Below are 24215 nucleotides of genomic sequence, written 5' to 3'. Positions count from 1 at the left end.
AGTGGCAAGACTGAAACTCTCAACCAAAACTACATCACGCTGGTTTTATTTCCTCAGGACTATCAATTTGTCGTTACGCTACTTTATAGCTTCTTCATTTCATATTCTCTTGCCATAAATGCATCCATTTAAAGCTAATGTCATAGCAGATAAATGCCTTGGAATCCTATTGAACACATTTGTAATCATAATAAAAGAATGATTTTCTTAATATACATGTACTTCTCTGATAGACCTTCACAATCCAAGCAATGGTGCTACAGTCAACTGACTGGCCTGTTACTAGATAGTAATCACACGATTTCTTCATAAGATTTAAAAGTCCCAATTTTATTTCTAGATCATGTTATGCTCTTAAACAAGGGATAAGGAAAGCCGAACACCTTTTTTTTGTGTATGCACAGTTTTCTATAAATGTAATTACAAATTTTGTACTTGAAGGTAATAACTAAAGCTTTCTATTCACTACCAAGACTGAAGGAAACCTACAGAGGGTAGGCACTTATCTTACATGTCTGTAAACTGAGCAGAGAACACCAGGGATAGGGTAATGCCATATGCAGTGTGTCTGCACGCTGCAGTCTCACACTACTACCCTACCTTCACTGTGATGGACGGGACACTGAACGCAGCAGTCTCACACTGCTACCCTACCTTCACTGTGATGGACGGGACAGAGTCAGCTCCAGGTTCCACATTGGTGGCTTGCTGCAAACAGAAGTAAGAAGAGGAAGTTTCGTTACTGATTTCACATTATCAGAGTGGAGGAAAGTACCTGGTCTGACAGACATTCCCCACCACTGCACAGAGAACTAACTGAGGGGCTCATCACTCTAATGACAAACTAGGAGTCCTTAGGCCATGTTAGAAATAGTTGTGTGTAAAATCATAAACAGTATTCAAAACCCACTCCTCAAGATGGAAAAAAGGTTAGCAAAACCAAGTTTACAATCTCTCCTTGTAATTACCATAAAAACATTATATTATACCATTATGTGAGATGCACGTTTATCCTGGTTATAAATTTGTTCCTAAGACATGTAACTAGTGATAACTGCATGGCCTGGCTTACACCTGAAACTGAACCCGGAAGCGCGTTTTCTTTAACTGTTGCATCTCAGAAGTGAGTTCAGCAGGCACCCACTCAGGTCGGTTTGCCTGGCCCTACCACTTAAAACACTATAGCATCAGAGAGTCAGGCAAGCATTTCCTTATAATGTTGTACAATGTGAGGAAAACTACTCTGTAATAGACTAACGACAAGAGGGGATATATTTTCCAACAATATGCATATGAAATTTTATGGAACAACTAAAATTACAATGACTGTGCACAGTGAACAAATCAAATCCACACTTTAATTGGATTTTTTATGTAAAAAAAAAAATACTATCTGCTCCTAAATGGAGATCATTCTGATACCATGGCATCAGCAGAATGAAGAGCTGAGAAATTCATATCTGTGTCACATTTGAACACTGATGAAGTTGTTCAGTGAGGATGTTAAAAACAGTCGTATTTGTCTCCACTAATGAAGACCCCATTCCAATACAAAATCCACTTCTGCTTCAGGGATGTGCACTTTCAAAATGATGATTCAAGATAAATACTAACCTTTCTGCTCTAGCACTGTCTTACCTAAAGCCAGAAAATAACTTTGTATTTGCCCACAGATCTTACAGGAAACGTCGTCTTTTCAAGTCGTGTCTAAGCCCCTAGATATTTCAAAAATAGTAGTATTTGGGGAACAAAATTATAGCCAGGAAAATGACTGAGAAAATGTCATGGCTTTATAGCCGTATAAACTTTTGGGCTAAGGTTTTCCAATGGGTTAAACATGATAGTTTAAAGAAAGTTCTTAAGGAAAATACAGTAAGGCAGGGGAAATGGAGCAGGAAGTACAATAAGACAGACAGTGAAGCAGGAAGTACAGTAAGACAGGGAAAAGGCACCAGTGAAGGAGATCAGCACTCAGTTACCAATCAGGGAAGTTCCTTTATAATTTAACACTACTATGCAAGGCTTTGTCCTCCAAAGACCAAAATGTTCCCAAAGACAAAAGATAGTTCCTCATTTAAAATAAACAACTCTATAAGTAACCCAACAGAGGGGGAAAGAGTCATTCCCACAGCAAAAAAATAAAAATAAAAATAAAAAAGAAAGAAAGAAAAAATGAAAATGCATGAACATTTGTCAGCTAAGTTCCCCTCACACTACAGACTTCAAGTAGGGTGACAATGGTGTCTGCTGAAGAGCCAATGTTTCCAACAGAGCCTCTGCTGTGAGTGAGCTGGGTCCATGGTTCTTACACATATGTTCTTGACTCTTTTAACTGCACCTAATGTACTATGCCATAGCAACATTAACATGATTTTTACTGTAATTTGAGTTGGCTGGTTATACCAAACTTAATCTTTGAAGGCTCTGACAACCACTCGCTACATTCTGCTATGATACATAAATAGCAAACACATTTCCAAGACAAAATTATATGATAGTATCAACTCTAAATGCAGAAAAATGTTCAAGTTTGGTCACTAAACTGATCAAGTTTTGACAGAGATACATATAAACTTAATGAATTCCATACAAACCTCGAGCAATGGGACATGATTATTACAGACACATATCCTGAGGAAGAGTAAACAGGATATGGAGTAAAATAACCAAAACCCATCCCCTTCCAGCCATCCTGTTTCTCCATCTAATCACTCACAGAGCAAACAGACAGTGAGCATCTAACACATGCAAAACTAAGGATACATCAGTGAACAAGAAGGGTAGTGGGAAGACATGGTGGTGCTGATGTTGGTAAAAGCAGAAAGCAATTGATAATGACGACACTATAACAATTAAACAAGGCAGAACCCTGCAGTGAGGGAAAAATCCACTCAGAAAATAACTCACTACTGTGGCAATAAGATTTAAGAACCTCTCTATATCCCCCTCACATCTCTAAATCCTGCCAAGGTGCCCCTTTCCAACACTAAGAAGACAGTGATGTTTTTGTCTAGATCAGTGGTTCCCAACCTGTGGGCTGCCATGCCTTTGAAGGTCAAAAGGCCCTTTCTTAGGGGTCACATATCAGATATCCTGCATATCATGTATTTACATTATAAGTCATAACAGAAGCAATATTACATTTATGAAGTAGCAATGAAAATAATGTTATAATTGGGGCCATCACATCATGAGGAGCTCTACTAAAAGGTCACAACATCAGAAAGGTTGAGAGCTACTAATCTAGAAAGCAACAAAATCTGAAATGTGTTATCATCCCATAAATTCCTACCAAGAAGCCTAGAACTTAAATCAACTTGATCATAATTCACAATACATAGCACATATACCTACAGACACAGAATGCAGAATTCACCACACACAGCACATATACCTACAGACACAGAATCCAGAATTCACCACACACAGCACATATACCTACAGACACAGAATCCAGAATTCACCACACACAGCACATATACCTACAGACACAGAATCCAGAATTCACCACACACAGCACATATACCTACAGACACAGAATCCAGAATTCACCACACACAGTACATATACCTACAGACACAGAAACCAGAATTCACCACACACAGCACATATACCTACAGACACAGAATCCAGAATTCACCACACACAGCACATATACCTACAGACACAGAATCCAGAATTCACCACACACAGCACATATACCTACAGACACAGAATCCAGAATTCACCACACACAGTACATATACCTACAGACACAGAATCCAGGGTAGAAGACACTGAAGCAGAGACTTTCAAGTCATCTTCCTGTTCAGTCAAGGGCCAAACACCTGAAAATAAAAAACATAATCATAAAGTAAAATGTGCTGTATACAGTTTACATACATATCAAAAACCAAATTGTGAAAATATAATGAATTATAAAATTAATAGTTTTAAACTAATTTTTTCCTCAATAACACTTTGAAAAAAAAGATGTCTTCCTTCAGTACCACCTAAGTACTGAGCCAGTAGGCACCTAGTACTACCTAAGTACTGAGCCAGTGGACACCTAGTACTACCTAGGTACTGAGCCAGTGGGCACCTAGTACTAGTAATTGTAGTTGTTTCCCTGAGAGTGAAAGCCTAGACTAGTACAACCCACTAGAAGGTAAGTCGGCTATGATTAACATCATGCAAATATAGAGATCTTCTGACTTCACAGTTTCATCCCCAAGAACTTATCATGAACAGGCATACCCTATGTATCTTTATAAATAGGTGATTAAACAAAATATGAAATATCAACATTATTCAATGGTTCAAAGCAGTAAGAATTTCATAAATCTGTATACCCTGATATGAAAGGACTCAGATACACCTCAATATTTTAAACAGAAAAATGTAGTATACTTAACATGAACATATATGTGTAAAGCATGTGTATAATACTGAATATGTTTTAGAAATACTCAAAACTCAATAAGGTTTGCGGTCAAAGACTAGAACTAGGATCTAGGGTCAGAGAGATTGGCTTTGCGTGTTTATCTTCTTAGTACTGTCTGAGCTATTTTACCACACATATATACCACATACACATACCACATACAAATGCATATACCACATATAAATAAATATACCACATAGGTGTACCACACATAAATGCATATACCATGTAAAATAAATATACCACATACATATATTACATACACATACATATGCCATATAAACATATATATACCACATGCACATACATACACACAGACACATGCATATACCACAAGTATACATACATACATACGATTTAGTTAGGTCTACTGAGTCCCCAAGGTCTATATTTTAAGCCTGATCTTGGGCTCTATCATGCTAAGGAGAGGTAGGATCATTGAAAGGTGAGGTCTAGTAGGAGGTCCTTCAATCACTGAGGAGCTGCTCTCAGAAGAAACTGACATAAGCAATCCCACTCTCCTGCTAGTTTTCACTAAAGAGTTGCTATGAGAAACCCCTTCTTTTCTGTGTCCCTGGTTTACCATACATATTTGCCCTCATACAAACTTCTGCTTCTACAGAACCAATTTCTATAAAGTACTACTAGACATAAGCCAGTCTTGGATTCATGCCCTTGAATCTCTCACAACTGTTAACTAAATAAACCTTTCCTTCATAAATACTCAGCTGCAAGTCTTTTGTTATGACAGAAGGTAGTTTGAATATGCTTGACCTAGGGAGGCACTATTAGGCCTTGTTGGAGTAGGTGTGGCCTTGTTGGAAGAAGTGTGGCACTGTGCGAGTGGGCTTTGAGACCCTCCTTAAGCTACTTGGAAGTTAGTCTTCTCTTGTTTGCTTTCAGAACAAGATAGAGAACTCTTGGCTCCTTATCCAGCACCAAGTCTGCCTGCATGCTGCCATAATAATAATGGACTAAAGTTTTGAAACTGTAACATAGCCTCAATTAAATATCATCCTTTATAAGAGCTGCCTTGGTCATGGTATCTGTTCACAACAGTAAAACCCTAACTAAGGCAGTAGACTAACAAACACATACTATTTCCATAATTTTAAATTTTCATGTTACATAAAGAATTATCATAAAAAAAGCAAGTTATTCCAAATTTTAAAATATAAATTATATTTATACATATAAATAAAATGTGTTTTTATACACATATATGGTCATATATTTATATTTTGATATATATTCATATTTATAATATGAACATTTATACTCATACATATATGTGCTTAGGTAACATTTTTAATAATAAATCTATGTGCACGCAAGTACATACCTATCAGATAGTTGACTGCCTAACCAGCATCCATCCTTTCTCCTTTATCTTTGTGGCCAAGCTTATTTTTATTGAAGTATTCAACTTTATTACAGAGAAAGGTCCCTTTCTGGACTCCAGGGTCAAATTTAAGCATGGAGGTTTTATTCCACTAACTGCTGCTGTAGACGTGAGCACAGCTCCTAGTGTCAGGACCAATGGACAGGCAAGGAGGCTGGGGCTGAGCAGTAGAGGCACAAGCTTTTAGGAAAGCCTTTCTCCCTGAAAGGCAGATCTGGAAGAACAGCCTTCTTGTCTGGAAATCCTATCTGCACCCGATGCCTGGTGCATCTACAGCTACCCAGGATCCCGGAAAGGAGAACTCCACACACTGGGGACAGATGACTGAGGACACAGGGGCACAGGGTTAACACCATTGACTCAGGTGTCTCACAGCAGAAGGACTGCCCTACACCACCACAAGGCAGTCCCACCACTACAGAACCTGGTAAGAATACACAAGGCTGCTCACTGGCCACTTGACAACCATTTGCTTCTTCGCTTAAAGTAGCTCAATTTGTCCAGAAGAACAGCCATCAGCAAAGCACACTAAACTTCCTGGCCTGTTCTGCAGATTGGAAGGGCCGCTGAGATAAAGGCTGGCGCTGCTCAGGGTGTGGCTTCCAGGAAAGCTCCTCTAGGGGCTGACTCAGCTGCAGATGTGAGGCAGAAGTTCCAGAAGCATTCCTGAACCAAGACATGATGCTGGAATGGAAGTATCAGGATCCCTGAAGACCGAAATTGTGGATCCAACCCTGAACTGCCTGCGACTCGGCTTCTTTTACAGGAGAAACAAACAAACCTCTCTCCTCCGTTTAAGCTTCTATATTCTGGCATTCTGTTACCCACGCACAACCGGAATGAACAAACCAAGTTAAGCTGTTCCTAACCCTTGGAGATAACATCAACTAAGCTAGCCGAAGTACCTTTCAAATGCATGAAGACCAAGCACTTAAGTCAAGGGAAATGCTGTCTCTTCAAAGTCCCCACGGAAAATGACGACTCCTAACAAAAACCCTTGGCAGGATTCGTACTAGCGCTCTTAATTTCAAAAGCTGCGCGTATACAAAGAAATTATTACTATAATTTCATGCTTGTAACAGACAGTTCTCATATAACTTACAGGCATAAAATTAGCTTCAAAATTTTATTACAGTAGGCATATATGGCATGTGTCTAACAAAATATCTTCTTTAAATTGGCCGTAGATTTTGCTACAACCCTTTCTTTGAAAAAAGTTTTTAAAAGCTTTTAATAGCCCACCAAAAAAAAACCCTTTTTCTTTTAAGGCTAAAGGTGTCTTCATCAAAGCTCTCTGCTCAGAGCTCAGGAGGCCATGCACGAGAGGAGACCGAAAGACTGTAAAAGTCAGAGAGGATGGGGTGTCACCAAGGAAACAGTGACACACACATGAATTCACAGAGAATGTGGTAGCATGCACTGGGTACTGTGGCAGCATGTACTTCTTAAAGGTTTTCCTTGGTTTCCTTCTTAGGAATAAAACTAAACAATGATAGTCTAAAAGTACAGAGATATTCAAACATTAACCAAACTGAGATGATATAAATAATCAACTTTCACCGAAGTCTGTGGATCCATCCCAAGCTTAAGGAATATAATCTACACTAACCACAGAAACCAGACAAATAAAAGGGCATCGGGGCAGAGGGTGGGTAGGTCCAGAGAGCAGGAGGAGAAGCATACAGATGGTGCCAAGGTGCAGTGGGGAAAACGGGAGGGATGGTTAATTCGGAAGTCAGGAAGGTAGGCAATGCGGGGGCAGGGGTGGGGCAGGAATGAATGATAGATGCTAAGAATGTTTGAAAAAGCTATTGTTTTATGTTAACATGAAAATAAATGTATACTAAATATAAATGTGGGTGTACATGTATATAGAGTGTGAATGAAGTCATACAACTGTGGTGATAATATTGGCCACAAGAGTCACAGACTATTTAACACAAACCCATAGCAGGCATGGGAAATCTCTCTCTGCCTCCCAGAACTTGAAAGTAAGACACTGTTTCGGAAGACACCGCATACTTCGGGCATAAGACTTGGAAGAATCGAGCTGGAGCTGCTCCGGAAGCCTCTGCCCTGAGGAGTAGTTCTTGTTGTATCTTAAGGTGCTATGCAAGCTGCCAAGGAAACAACTATCAGTGGTCCTACCAAGCTGTAACCACAATGACCAGCACGGCGAGATGTCCAGTGTCTAAGAGTCACATAACTGGCTTGAGGTCAGCTCAGTAGGAGGCAAATTGGGCCTGGTGGAGTAAAGCCAGGTAACTAGTATAGCTGGTGAGAACATGGAATCTAAGAAGAGAGCTGACTGCAGTCACCTTGCTAAGCTAGTATAGTTACTAACTGCACCCCAAATTTTATCCATAAACTCACAAATAAATGCAGCTTTCACTCATCAAAGAAGACATCACAGAAATCCACGACTGGAAAAAAAGGCAGAGAACAACTACTGCAGGAAGCCCGTCCCCAACGGCCATGTCTACAACACAATCCTAGCCTAAGGCTTGGAGAACACTGTGGAAGAGAAGGCTTCAACTACAAGAGCCAGAGGACCAATATGTCTGCTGCCACGTGGTGTCTTCACACATCATAGGGAAGCTGCATCCATAAGGTCTCAACAATATGGTTCCCTAAACACAACTTCACAATGACACCAGCAGGTAACGGGCCAACATAGAGAGGAAACTCTCACAGGGCCTACCCCTAGTTAAAGAGCATCAGTCAGCCAATGGCTGCTGAGAGAGAATTAGTCCACTCCAGAGACAAGCAATACTAAGTGGACTTAGCAGGCTGTGTGTGTGTGTGTGTGTGTGTGTGTGTGTGTAGTAATAATAATTAAAGGAGAAGAGGTCAAGGCTTTGAAGAGTGAGAGGACATGAGAGGAGCTGGAAGGTGAAAAGAAAAAGTGAAACTGATTCTCAAAAAATAAAATAAATATATTTCTTAAGTGAAGCTCTTTCAAGATATACAAAAGGGTTAAAGAAATAGCAAGCAACACATCAAAATCTTTTCACTTATCACTAGGGCTACCAGGAGGTAATGTTTAGCTGTATGGGATTTTTTATGCCATTTATATAATTCATGTTAGTTAAACTATCATTAGCTATTGCTTGTAGAAGGGCAAAAACTGCAAGACAAAAACTTTGGAGTAAAACCCACATTAACTAATAAGCTTGAGAAACTTCATTATATATATATAATGAAGTTATATGCATATATACACATACATATATGTGTGTATATGTGTTTATGTATATACGCATATATATGTATATATGTGTATATGTATATATGTACACACACACATATATATACATGTATATGTATATATACGTATATATATACACACATATAAAACAATCTTCCATATATATATATATATATATCAAAACTGGTATCAAAACAGAAAGCTTAACCCTGACTGTGCAACCTGAACTGAGATGCGCAGTTCTCGCCACCTTCCATCTGAGGGGGATGTGCTGACAAGAGGCTGTAGACCTCCGTTTCAATGGTTTACTTTAAGAACGTTCTATAAGAACATGTGAAGCTGAGGCATCACATCTTTGCTTTTAATATTCCTATTTTAATATATCATCTCAGCTCCTTAAAACCAGAGGAATAAAGTCCTGGTAATACAAATCAAAACTACATAAACCTAGTGCAGCCAAGGCATCAGGATTAAGGTTGGCTCTGTCCTGTTGGCTGGCCTTTGATGCTCTGTTTCTTTTATTATTCTTCTTGTTTTAACAGTTCTTTTATGTGAAAATGGTCCATATTTTTTCTCATTAAGAAAATACTTTTACCTGACCCTGAAAAGGGAACTTAAAGTAATGATTTTCACATGTTCACCATGAGCTGCAGGATTGGTGTTTTGTTTCTCCTGTTAATTTACAATGAAATTACACCCTTGTGAGTCCCAACAAAAAATAACATTGAGTTACTCAAAACCCGGGAACTGAAAATATCATCAGGCTCTGAGTCATTAGAAGCCAGAGTATCACAGGCCACACTCCATTTGGATGGCTAATTAACTCCAAGCATAAATTATATCATCTAAGCTGCAAATGACTGCATTTTTAGTAACAAAGTGGCAATTCATGTACTACTTGGATTTCTTCTCAAAGCAGCAAGTGAAGCCAAGTATATTGTAAGTGAAAAATTGACCACTGCGAGCTTCAACACTCTTCTCACAGCCTGAAACCACTAAGAAGTCCTTCTGCTTCACTGAGAGGGCAAAATATTTAAAGGCCAAATGAAGCTGTCCCTGCAACACAGAAACCAAAATATTATCTCCAATAAGACTGGCTTTCAACAGCCACCTATACAAAGTCAACACAAAAACCCTGTCCACCAAGAGCAATGTTGATTCAGCATCTTTAACTAAGCCTGGGAGTGAATTAACTAATATTTACAAAACAATATCCATATACAACATGAGGCAAAGTTTATAATGAGCAGCAGACGTAGCCAATAAAGACTGCAAATGGGGTACCTTGCAACTTTACATCTTTGATGATTTTCTGAAGTTCTTTCAATTCCACATCAAGTTCATCATAGTTGAGCTCTCTTGATTCAACTTTTGGAGCCTGGAACAAAGAAGGGTCTGTCCCCAGATACGAGCACTGCAGGTGACCGTCATCACTGAGAGTCACTATCACTCCCTTCAAATCACTGTTAGATATAAGAGAATAGGAGGCGTGGTTAAACTTCCAGTCTTACAAATGACATTCTTACTTAGCATACCATAATTTAAAAATAAGTATAAAAATAGGTTTATTTCAAAGACTCAATTATAATGTTTTAAACATCATCTATATTTATGCATGCACACACAGTGTTAAGACATATTATAGGAGGGGAATAAACATTAAAATATATTAATTATACTGGTCACCATAGGAATAAAATTACATAGTACATTCAGATCTTAAATTCATATCAGGCATGTGAGTTCCACTGAAAACAATGGAGCAAAACATAAAACTAGGTTTCTATTGGGAGACCAGGAATGAAGCATGGCCCCAAGGCCAGGAAAGCCATGGTGTGACCCCAAGGTCAGGACAGTCACAGCAAAGTGATTTGGAAACTGAGAAGAATTCTTGAAGATAGATATGCTCTCTCCTCTCTTCATCCCCCTCCTCCTCTGCCTCTGGATTCCTGGGACTAACTCTTTCACACATGACCCTCCAAGGCTCCCATAAGGCACTCCTCCCCAAGGAGCTCTCTGATTGGTTCTTTTTTCTCTGCCCATTCTTTGAAATCCCCCAATGTAAGTCCTTAGAGAAATCATTAGGACAGCAGTGTTTCACCCTCACAGACTAATGAGGATTCTTCACTATGAATGTTCTTAGAGAAAAGGAGACTCCATTTCAAACCCACTCCTTCCCTCCCTCCTACCCTGCCTTTTTTCCCCCACACCCTGAAATGTCACTCTGGGATGCTTAAGCAAAAAAGTCTTTGTCGGATATATACCCTCAGTCTTGGACACCTGAGCCTCCACAAGCATAAATCAAACAATTCTCCTCTCTTCCTAGCCTGCTCAGTCTCTGGAATTCTGTAACAGCAGCCCAGACCGGACAAAGGCAGTGTTTATACTCTTCCTTCTTTTAGGCTACTTTAGCGCCATTCCTCTCTAAAACTTACCTACATGTTGCATGATATACACATTATGGCTGATATTAATATGCAATGTTTAGAAATTAAAGCAGCTGAAGGAAATACTATATTTTCTTGTTCCTTGGTATTCACAGAAAAAAAATCAACATAGCCATAAATCATTTGATGTTAATACATGAGTTCTTTCAGTTTTTATTCTATTTTCTACAGTGGTCTAACAAAATACTAAGCCTTTTGCTGTTGCTGCTGTTGCTGCTGTTGTTGTTGCTGCTGCTGCTGTTTTAAATGTCCACACGTGCATGTGCCATATATGGAGCATATTTTCCCTGATACCCTCAACCATCCATTTGCTCCTGGCCCTCTCCTATTAGTCCCCATGTGCCCCCTAGATAATTTTATTCCCATTTTCCTGTCATATATGCATGCCTGATTTTGTGTATCTATATAAAATCTAGAAATAGTAAATAAGAAGAAAACATTATGACCGAGGAAAGAAAAAAATCTCAAGTAATTTTGATTTGCTGTCTGTGATAGCTAGTGAGGTTGAAATGTTTATTGAACATTTGTACTTCATCTTTTGGGAACCGTGTGTCCATTTCATTAGCTTCTTTATTGACATGACAGTTTACCTTTGTTTAAGTTCTTTGTATGTCTTAGATGTTTATCCTCCGTCAGACGTGTAGCTAGTAAAGATTCCAACCCATCGTGGAAGTTATCTCTTTACTCAACTGCTTTCTTCCTTTCACTTAATTTCATAAAACCACACTTGTCAACTGTTGGACTTATTCCTGAGTGAATAGAGTCCTATCAAGAAATTCCTTGCCCATTCCTCTATCTTGAAGTGTTTGTTGTACTTTCCCCAGTATTTTGAGAGTTTCTGGTCTTCCATTAACATCTTCGGTCCACCAGGAGGTGAGCAGTACACAGGGTAAGATATCAGGATCTATTTTCGTTCTACACATGGATAGCCAATTTTCCCAAGAGCATGCTTGAAGAGGCACTCTTTTCTCCAATGGTTACTTTTAGCATCTCTGTCAAAATGTAATTGACTAGAGCTGTATGAGTTTATATCAGGATCTCTATTATACTCTGTTGACCTACATATCTGTTTTGTGCCACTACCAAGCTATTTGGAAGAGTAGAAGGAGTAGGAGGAAGAGGAGGAGGAGGATTTTATGTGCTTAAGTGTTTTGCTGGCATAGCTGTCTGTGGCCCATGCACATGCCTGGTGACGTTAGAGACGGAAGAGGGAGCTGACTTCCCCTGGACCTGGAGTTTGATGGGTTCAAGCCACCATATGGGTGCTGGGAATGAAACCAGGTCCTCTGGAAGAACAGCCCGTGCTCCTAGTCACTGAGCATCTCCCTGGTCCACCATGCTGCTTTTGATACTATTTGCCAGCGCTTTTTTTCTTTAGAAATTTCATGCAGTATGTATCAAAAGATGGCCTAGTCGGTCATCACTGCAAAGAGAGGCCCATTGGACTTGCAAACTTTATATGCCCCAGTACAGGGGAATGCCAGGGCCAAAAAGGGGGAGTGGGTGGGTAGGGGATTGGGGGGGTGGGTATGGGGGACCTTTGGGATAGCATTGAAAATGTAAATGAGGAAAATACCTAATAAAAAAAAGAAAAAAAATTTCATGCAGGATTCCTATACTTACATCATTTCTACTCCTACATGTCCCAACGCAACTCTTATCATGACCCCTCCCCCACTTCCTCTCAAATTCACAACCTCTTCAGTTGTTGTCTTACACACATACCCCTGCTGAGTCCTTTTAACTTACCAGGAGACTGACTCACTCTCTCTCTCTCTCTCTCTCTCTCTCTCTCTCTCTCTCTCTCAGCAACCATTAGTTCCCTGGAGCTCTTCATCGAGGGATGTGGCCTTGGGGCACTTCCCCCATCCACACGGTTTATCAACTGATATTGACATCATGTACATCTTGGTCTGGCAACTATATTTTGCTAGTTCATGGTACAACTTACCTGTTCTGTCTACAACGTAACAGCAGCAGACATTCTGGCTCTCTGGTTTTTACAGTAAGGATTCTCATAATTATTCCACAATTATTCCTAAGCCTCGTATGTAGAGGTTGCATTGTAGAGGTATCTGTTGGTTATCCCTCTTTTTAAGTAAAAGCTCTTAGAGAGAGCTATTATTCAAAGGGGGTAAGAGAAAGAAACAGAGCTCTAAACTCAGAAGAAATACTTTTCAAGCTTCCCAATTCTGCATCATTGCCAACAGTCATGTTGTTAACATAAAGCTCAACTCAGTTGAGAGAATGATACCCGTGCTCAGTCCTTCCTATAAAATGACCCCTAGCAACTGCTACATTACTTATAATAAATACAACTTTCCAGCTAGATGTGAGAGTGCACACCTATAGTTCCAGCACTCAAAAAGTTCAGGCAAGACAATTTCAAGTTCCACGCCAACCTGGACTACATAGTAAGACTGTCTCAAAAAATGCAAACCAACCAACACAGTCTAGAACATTCCTGTACATGCTGTGCCTTCTCTGGGGCTCATACAATAGTAAGCGCCACAAACCCCGTGACATGGCTTCATAGAAACAAGGGCTACATTGGGGTCCCTGGCCAGCAGGGCGAGAGTTCTTACACTGACTGCTGTATGGAGCTGGGTCAAGTGGGAGAGGTCCTCCCAAATTCCCCATCTCTAAACCAAGGCGGTGAGAGGCGATGATCCTCAAAAATCCAACTGCTTGTATTGGTTCTTTCATCTACCTCACAAAACGAAATCTCCCCAAAATGAAATTAGTCTCCTGAACTGAAATGTTAAAAGCAATCCATGGCGCCTATGGGGCAGTGCCTGTTAGTCATTGCGGACAACTGAAGCCACCTAGTGGTGGACAAAGTCCTTACAGCCTCCGAAAACTATTTCTAGAGGAACACACTCCTGCTCTACATTGCTCTAAGTTCTCCTTTACCCCCAGTCCCGTAAGGTCTGGGAACCTGAGTCCTCGAGAGCTTCCTGATTCGAAAGGCCTGTCTTCTGCTGACTTCTCAAGACAAGACTGGAATCACTATCCTCTGGATTCAGACAGACATTCCCAGCTCAGATTTAACTTCCCAGCGACCTATCAAGCAGGAGAGCTGGCATGGTCTGGTATAAGCATTCTTCCTTATTCAACTATGTGCCTCTCTAAATCAGATAGCCTGATAGCTCTCACATTCCAAAACTAACAATTAAATATGCTCTGAAATTCTGCAAAATTTATTGATTTATAGGAATATAAACCAGGTTGTTCCACTGTTTACATAGCAAGCAGTTGCCAGTTTAGACTTAGGAGAATTATTTTGAAAAGCATTGAGGTTCTGAGATAGATAATGAGGGATGTGTGTATTTCTTTAGCTTTTCAAAATCCATTCTTTACCTATGGTTGGTGTCCAAATGGAAGAGAGTCTTGTCTCACAGAAACACCTAACCTCAACATTGATAGGATATCTTGATCCTTCAAGAAAGTCCAGTAATTTCTTGAGTGATTTACCTTTATTTAATCACATCAGAAACTTTGGATAAAATTTAGATCAAATAGGAGAAATTTAAGTTGTAGATAAAACTGCTTGTTCTTTATTATTATTTTAAAAAGATGCTAAGACAAGCTTTAAAACTCTAGTGTTCATTAATAGAATTTCTGTATACAACACCTATGACGGACAAAGACTTTGACCCAGGCCTATAAAACTACTAAACTAGTAATATAGTCATTTGGCATTTTTATACAATGGAAAAATAAAATATATTCATATTCACATATATAGTTAATTCCAATTAACTATAAAGAAAATATTATTAAACAATGTGTTTTTAAATCTTTCTTCTTCGTGGCTATTTTATAGAACAATAAGGTCTATATAGGCTATATGGGCTGGACCTCTGAATGAATTTCATGCTCAGTGGGTCAGAAGTTAAATGTAACACTGTATATCCAGTTAACTTAAAAGCACAGTTAACATTGAGTTATTTTATGCAAATCAACTAACACAAGATCCATAAGTGGACTTTATGAACAGGTCAAGGTCAGGGATGCTATATCCCCAGGATATATACTTTCTCTGCTATGTTAGCCATAGAACAGGAAAGTAAACAAGAACTCTGTTCAAGAGTCTGAAAACCAGCCCATTGCTGCACAGAAAATCCCCACCACTGCAACACACTAAAGCCAAACTCCAGATGGATTTGAAACATTAAACTTAAAAAGATGAAACTATAAAAATATGTATCTTCCTTTGAGATGTGAAGAACGTGTGCTGAGAGAAACAGTAGACTAGAAACCAAAGAATCTCTAGATGAAGTCACAGAAAAATTTACAGTTGTTGCATGCTTACCAGCCAGCTATGATGGGGCATGTTTGCAACCCCAACAGCACCATGCTCTGGATGCAGAGGCAGGAGACTGCTTGAGTGTGAGGCCAAAATCGTCTACGTAGGAAGATCAAACTAAATAGTGAGACCCGGTCTCAAAAATAGAAGGGAAGAAAAAAAAAAAAAAGCTCCTACAAAACAGTACAATTATATCCCATATCTGAACAGAAAAGGTCCAAGAACAAGCGCAGACAGCAGAGATACGCAGGTGCTGCTGCTGCTGGGGTGAGGAGAGGCTCAGAGGGGAGCTGTTCTCCCTGTGCATGACTGAAGATCTGACTCCCACCCCTGGAAACAAGTCAACAGCCTAATGCGGTGCTGAGCATCTGCAATCCCATGGAGAGGGAGGAGATGGGGAGAACTAAAGGAGAATAGGCTGGAAGGTCACTGAGCCAGCAAAGCCTAAAACACACAGCATAGCAGAGAATCGGGAGGTAGAAGGGGAGACGGAACTCCTGAAAGCTGACCTCAGACCTCCAAGTAAATGCCATCGCATATATGCATACACACATACTCACAGTGAATAAATAATTTTTAAGTTTTTTTTAATGATGCTGTCCGTAATTAGATGTAAAAATTCAAAAATCAAAGAAATTTATTATTTTGGACTATTCTCTAAATTTGGTCACCTCTGCAAACTTGTATGAGTTCGTGTTCAATAAGAACTTCCATTGCTAGACAAGTTATACAAGGTAGCGTCTCTCTCGCCCAGAAAAGAACTTGGATTTTTCGCTAATTTTGACATTTTAAATTTTGTTTAAAAGCCTTTCAGAGAGCATCTTAGAAGTATGTACCCATATCTGAGAAATGCCTCCACTTTCTTTACAGTAGTCTGCTTCCACAGTTATTAAGAGGATTTAGAAGCGACCCAGAAAAGGGGAAATGGATTTTCAAACACAGAAAGTCTGAGGGATGTTGAAAACCCACTAAGTTATGTCTCCAAGTTGGGGTGTAGAGAGATGGCGAGCTGGTTCCCAGCATCTGTGGGCCCCTGAACTCTACCCTCAGCACTGCAAGCAGCACCACAGAAAGGGAGTGAAGAGATATTTCTGAGCGTAACATGCTGGGTATATATAATGCGTACTAACACAATTACTTTTCAGAGTTTAACTGCTAACCAGATGACAACAGTATGTGCTCATTTGGGTTATGATCTATTCTTACTGTGCTTTAGAGTTACAAAACTAATTTTGAGGAAAATTTTTATTTCTTTTCAAGCAAAAAGTCCTCTTTTCCATTGTCAGGACGTAAATGTGAATCAGCGACTTGGAGAGTAAGCATCAGTGGCCTTCACAGCCGTTCTCCACTTCTCTTGGTCAGACTAAGGTCTCTCTCTACAGAGGTCAAACCCCGGAGGACTGAGGCTCCGTTCTGACCGAGAGAGAATGGACAGCTTCCTTCATGTGCTGATACAACAAACAAAGGAGCAATCATTGTTAAAACAACAGGAACACACACTGGTTCTGGCTCCTCTCCAATACCATTTTATGCAAAATAGAAGCATTTTAGCTATCTGTTTGCCAACAGCTGGGTTTTATTTTTATAAAGTGAGGCATATCAAAGAAATCTTTAAACACTAATTTTTCTGTTATGTCAGGAAAGCAGCATATGCATTATGGGCCTTCTTGAGCACAGCCAGCCCCTGTGAGTGGCTTCCTTGACCCAGAGGGCTGACTTGGGTATACAGATAGTTTTGGATCTATTATCATTCATTTGAAACACACGTATTAAACATCCACTATACATCAGAAGATACAAGAAAAATAAGATGTCATTCTTGCCCTATTTTTAAAAAGGGCCTAGGTGGAAGAGAAACCATATATTTATTTTAAATGGCAACTGTTCCCCCTCTGATGGCTACTGTGGTTCAATAGACAGTTCTGACCTATATGAAATAGCTGACCATGGCTTCACAGGGCAAACAGCACCAAAAAAAAAAAAAATAGACCCTGAATTATAAAAAGATTCTCTTTACAAGCAGACTCTCACAAAGATTGGAAAGGACAGAGGGAAGCCAGGACACTATAACCCCAGGAACCAACTCAGTGCTAGCATTTTAAACAGCTTGTAAACCTCCAAGGAGACCTGTCCCAAAGTCTAGATACATGCACACAAACCTCTGATTACAAACCAGAGCATATTTCACCAGCAAACACTGTCAACATTATTTTCAAAGTATGTCCAAAATCTACGTCCTCACTAAGTCCACTATTACACCATTACACACATGGAACAAGCACTATCATGTCCTCCTTAAGTGATTAGCTTACTGGAATCCAGTCTCCTAGAGCTTTCCAAGCATGAAAGGCAGAGTGCTTAAATCAGTCTGCAGTCCTCCTGTGGTTCCAGAGCCTCTAGTGCTCTAGTGGCTCTAGCGGCACACAGACTATTCAAGGTCCCATAAAGCATGATTCCACCCACACTTCCTTTCTACAACTGGTGTTATAGAAAGTAGATACTATATAGAACAAAGTAAATCTCACATTACATGCAAAAGCTAGTCTGAGAGTCAGGGCACTGCATGGGTAAGGTTATGTGTCTGATCTCCAGAACACACATTAAAAAAAAAAAAAAAAAAAACAAACAAATTCAAGGGGTAGGGGCACACGCTTGTAATCCCAGGGTAGGGAAACAGAAACAGAGAGATCCCTGGAAGTCAAGAGTGAGCTAGCCAAGCATACTTGGTGAGCAGTAAGACAAGGACTCTGTCTCAAAAAATAAAATAAAATAAAATAAAATAAAATAAAATAAATAGAAAAAAAATATATATGGTATATATGGCATCTGAGGAAGAATACCAAATGTTCACCACTGGCCTAAACACACACAAATTTATGCCTGTACACAGGCTTACCTATATATGCATGAATATGTTCACATATGCACACATACACACACCAAATAAATAAATAAATAAATAAATAAATACAGGAAGATCAAAAGTCACCCTCCCCATAAACAGTAGCAAAAAACATAATTTCTATTTCAGATAACTCATAGGAGGACTTAGATAAAATAAAAGAAACAAAAAGAGGAAAAAATAAAACCAGAGGACATACAAGTGCCACCAAATGCACAAAACACAGCAAAGAGACTCCAGGAACATGAGCCAGCAACCCAACATGTCAGCCTACAAGTTCGTGGCTTCTCAATAACAGAAACCGAACACCAAGACAGCAGAAGTGAGTGGGTCCTACTTTAAAAGAATCAGTGACCAAGATAAAAGACTCAATGAACAGATGAACACAGCAAAAACATCAACTCAGGACACAGAGATGAAAATCAAGTGGGCAAAGTGGCCTTTAACTTAGATGAGAAATTCAAAAATATGGACAAAAAACTCAGAAAGAAATTGAGATACAGGAAAAGAACCAAGCAAATTATAAAAATGAAAGAACTGATCAAAATACATAACAGAAAGCATAATGTCCAGAGAGGACCAAGCTGGAGGATTATATTCCAGGAGAGAGGACAAAACCAAGATTAATTTAACAATCACAGCCAAAGATCAGCAACACTGAGATTTTTTTTTTTTTTAATTCAAGAGACTAAGCCTAAGAATCAGGGGTGGGAGCAGTATAAAGTCTAAAGACATAGAAAACGTGTTTAATAAAATTAAAGCAGAAAATATAACAAACTGAAAGAAATGGACATCAAAACACAACAGGCATTGAGAGCCCCAAATAGTCTTGATCCAGAGAATAATCTATTTACAATATATGCCACACTACAAATCAAAGTAAAAATACCAAAACATTAAGGAGAACGCCAGCTCACATATAGAGTCAGAAACAACAAAATCATCTCAGATCTTAATCACTACCCTAAAATGCAGGGAAGGAAAGGAAGATATATCCCAAGTGCTGAAAGTTAGTAACTGTCGCCCTAGAGAGGTGTAGTCAGCAGAGTTATTTGTTAAAAGCAGGTGAGCATATCATCTATCACCTTGGACATAACTAACCACAAATAAATCAAAACCCGAAATGCAAAATCCAGAACACTGAAACTGCTGGAAGACCCAGGCAGTGCCTGCAGCATGCAAGGGCAGGAAAGGGTTTTGTGGATAGGGTTGCATTTGCCTAAAAATTGATAAGTGTAACTTCATAAAGCTTAAACCTTTTGCACAGCTAAAGAAGCAAACAACTGAAAAAAGAGGAAGTCCAAAGAGAAATCTTTGCCAGCTATGTATCAGAGGACTAACATTCAGAATACATAAAGAACTCAAAAACAAAAACAAACAAAAAAAAAAACATTCAAAAAATGGACAGGGAGTTCTCAAAAGAAGGGAAAAAAATGGCTACAATGTTCACCATCCCTAGCAATTAGGAAAATGGAAAACAAAATAACTTTGAGATTTCATCTTACCCCAGTCAAAATAGCAAAGATCAAGAAAGCAACCTAAAATAAAAGTTGGAGAGATTGTGTAGAAAAGAAAAGCCTTCATTCATTGTTAATGGTACTACAAACTGGTCTACCTTGAGATAAATGTGGTGAATTCTCTTAAAAAACAAAATAAAATAAAACAAAACAAAACAAACAAGAAGGAGGAGGAGAAAGAAAGCAAAGAAGGAAGGAAGGAAAAAAGGAAGGGAGGGAGGGAGAGAGGAGAGACAGACAGACAGACAGACAGACAGACAGTCTACTGTAAGACCAACAACCCCATCCTTCACATATGCCCAGATCTACAGATACTTGACCAGTCATGGTTACTGCTGCTCTACTCATAATACTCATGAAATGTAAACAATCCAAACGCCCTTCCAACCACAGACAGTGAAACCGTGAAATATCCATACTATGGAATGCTATTCAGCTGTAAGGAAAAGTAAAACCATGAAGGTTGCAGATAAATGGGTGAAAATAGAAAGATCATACTGAGTGAGGTAACGCAGACCTAGAAAAACAAAAGTAAGTATGTATTAGCATGTCTAAGGCTCCTAGCTGCAAATCTTCAGATGGGAGTACATATTATGTAACTGAAGATGCTACTCTAGGAACCAAAAGAGTAAGACTAGACTGTTATAGCCTGGTTGGGGGGGGGGGGGACGTCATTAGAGAGGGGTATGAGTGATCTGATGGAAATGGGAAAGTGAGCGTCTCATCTGGACAGGGACATCAAGAACAGAAGGGAAGAGATAAATACAGAAGCAGGAAGAAGGTAAAATAATAGTGAAGATGCCTGAGAATTCATAAGGTGTTTTACTATTAACTATCTACCTAAGAATAACTATAATACATTCAAGTCAGTGTTCAGATGTAAAGTTTAAATGAGAATTTCCCATCTGTGCTAACCCTGCTGCCTCCAAGAGCCAAAGGCCATCTAAAAAAAAACACCCACACCAGGTAGGAGAAGCCTTCTTTTGAGTTGTAGGTAAAGGTTGTCCAAGAGACTACCAAAAAACCATTACAGGCTATTGCTTATTGCTTGGGGTTGGCCCCAGACATAGAAGGTAAGTCCCTATTGCTGAAGAGACTATTCACTTCAGGTGCATGGCCCAGAGACCCTTGAGCTAGAACTGACCTAAACACCTCTTCCCTAAGGACTAGAAGGTACCACTCAAGCTTCCACGGGAGGGAGATAACCAAAAGTCCTACCCAGCTGATGTCCATAACCCACAACAACCAAAATGGCATGCCCTAAGGATGTGTGGTGGTATGCAGACCTTGACGGTAACCACAGCTGTCTAACTGAACTGTACACATACTCAACAATAGAGAACCCATGCCTGGTGCTGGGAATCTTTAGTCACACTTTTTCATCATCAGAAACTTTCAAATTAAAACCATTTTGAGACTTCTTGAGTTAATTTCCTTTCTTCTTGCTGTAATAAATTTCTCCTGACCAAAGCAATTTAAGGGAGAAAAGCTTTACTTAGCTAACAATTACAGACCATCACTGTGGGTAAATCAAGACAGCAAGAAACTGAAACAAGTGTTCTTATCATCTCCACAGTCAGGAGCACAGAGCAATGGCTTAATACAAGCAGGCTAGTGTTCAACAAGGTTTCTCCACTCTTACACAGTTCAGGATCCCAAAGCCAGGGAATGGTGACGCCCATAGTGGACAAGTCTTCCAACATCAATTAATGCAATTAAAACAATGCCTCACAGGCTGTTCTCCCAGGTGACTCTGGATTCCATAAGCTAATGATTAAAACTTTCACACTGCCTCAGCCCTGTCAGAGACTATCAATAAGAAAACAAAAGACAACTATAGAGAGCACAAGGTCTTTATGTTCACAGATAACACTAGAGAATCTAGAAATGTTAAACCCTCATGCTGTTTTATTCAGTGGAAGAGATTTACACCTGTTTTTGGCCTAGAAAGCTGGGATTAGATGTAGTTAATAACCTGGTGATCTTTTGCAATCTGTAGAGCCAGGATTCACCCAAATCCCCAAACTATTATGTTTATCCCAGATACCTATGAACTATTGCATGAGTTCAGGCAATAGAACTCATTCTTATGGAAGAGGTCTCATGTACAGTCAAGAGTCTTATAAGATGCTTATTCTGGACCCTTCCTCCCTAGACCCTTCTCCTGAGCACTGCTGCTCAGTCAATGGAAAGAATTCTTACAGAAGAGGTCACAGGTACTTTGCAAAGGAGTTAGTTTCCAGCTAGCCATCCTTAAGCTTTGCTTTGATTATTGTCACAAAGAAACTTTATTTCAATTTGTAGGGTGATTAACTATGTCAAAAATGACTGTAGACATTTGAACCAACACTATCTAAGTTGTGTTTCCTTCTGGCCCCGCTCGGGTGGCTCTTCTGGAGCTGCAGCAGTTGCAAGGATCCCCTCAGACGACAAATGCTATCAATGCTGTGGAAAGACTGCAACTTTGACTCATGGGTAGGGAAAGTTTAAACTGTTAGAGCCACTTAGAAAGGCAGTCTGGAGATTTCTCAAGCACTCTACATGTGTACCATGGCTCAAAGGGCTCTATATCCTTCCACAGCAGCACTTGAACAGCTATGCTTATTGCTATCTTTGTATGACTTATGTTTGGGGTAAAGAGCACCATGAGTATCCCATGATGCGCATGTGGAGGTCAGAAGACAAGTTTGTGAATGAACTCTCTCCTTCACGTAGGCTCTGGTGATTGAACGAGGGAAATCAGGCCCACAACACAAGTGCTTTATTACTGAGTCATCTTGCCCACCCTGCTTTTTTCAGCAAACTCAGTGCTTTATGAAAATAAGTCTGACAGTAAGAAAAAACACTGGCATAATGTTTTAAAGTATGTGTCAAGAAATTACTTTTTCAATTTTTAAGAAACAATTATGCCTGTTGGTTCTTTTCGACATATCCACTTCCCATGAGCCTGATGCACACAGCTCACACTGAATGCAAAAGGGCTGTGCCAGGAGGAAGCAAATCGAAGGCCTAAGTTCCTACCATGTTTTTCCTCACTCTTCCAGGCTGACTTCCAACGAAGGAAAATTGTAATGATTTTTAAGGTGCAATTTGAGGCTTGGTAAATGGCATTCTGTTATTATTGCTACCCACCATTACTTTTAATAATCAAGAACATGGGTTATTTAAGGCAGGGATGTGGTAATTAGAATGGCCAGGGAATGTACAAGGAAAATGGAGGGACCAAGGCCAGCTTCCAAAGACATCACAGTAGCACGAACTCTGAAAAAATAAGTAGTCACCAAAAAATTGCTGAAATTACAGGGTTATAAATGGAACTAAACAAAGTTCTTTTATAGTTAGAACATTTCTTTGCATTAGGGCTCAAGACAAACCTGTTCTTTTATTAGACCTACTAGAAAGTCTACATAAGCCTATGAAATCAGACTAATTTGTATTTTCAGACTAAACAAGAAATTACCAACTAGAAAAAAGAAAGTGATGTAACTCTTTGAAGTGGCCACTTTGTACTGTGGACACAAAAGGTGTTTAAAAGGACTGACTCATTCCAACTTCCTTCATTATTGTAAAAATCAACTGGCATCTCATACGTCCAGTAACCATCCTAGAGGCTAAAGATGCACAAGTGTTCTGCACACTCCTAACAAAGGACTCAAAGTATAGCAGGTGATACAGACCATGCTGTCCATGGAGACTACAGGGACACAAGTAAAGAACATCAAAGTCCAACAGGGAGGGAGAGAGCCCATCCTATAGGAGGTGACTTGGGACACGTGATGAAGGGAGTGTGGCACCACACCAGGGCCCTCCAGGAACACACATCACAGTGTAGCAAGGTCTTTTCAGTAAGAGTCAGAACCAGTCACTCAGTGGGTATCTACTGGGTAACAAAGGCATGGCAGGCACAGTTCCAGAATGACTGTGTAGTGAAGAAAAGACATAAAAAGTTCTGAGCTTCCCAGTGCTCAGACTCTGAAAAGCAGGAAAGCAACAGACAAAAGAAATAA

General features: G+C 39.6%; 1 protein-coding gene across 10 annotated transcripts in view; it reads right to left on the bottom strand.

Moving 5' to 3' along the window:
• Bbs9 (Bardet-Biedl syndrome 9 (human)) overlaps positions 1 to 24215 on the bottom strand; it is a 412725-nt gene that overhangs the window by 248846 nt on the left and 139664 nt on the right. For 9 of the 10 annotated variants that reach the window (XM_006510416.4, XM_006510417.4, XM_006510418.4 and 6 more), the window contains 3 exons: positions 10318 to 10496; positions 3751 to 3827; positions 655 to 708 (listed from right to left, as the gene is read on the bottom strand). In XM_006510416.4, the coding sequence (XP_006510479.1) occupies positions 655 to 708; positions 3751 to 3827; positions 10318 to 10496 (310 nt within the window). Of the gene's footprint in view, positions 1 to 600; positions 709 to 3750; positions 3828 to 10317; positions 10497 to 24215 lie in introns of all 10 variants that reach the window. The other variant, XM_006510421.4, reaches the window with a different exon arrangement.

Source organism: Mus musculus, chromosome 9 (genome assembly GCF_000001635.26).
Source record: "Mus musculus strain C57BL/6J chromosome 9, GRCm38.p6 C57BL/6J".
NCBI classification, from domain to species: domain Eukaryota; kingdom Metazoa; phylum Chordata; class Mammalia; order Rodentia; family Muridae; genus Mus; species Mus musculus.
This window is presented reverse-complemented; position numbering and strand designations above follow the sequence as displayed.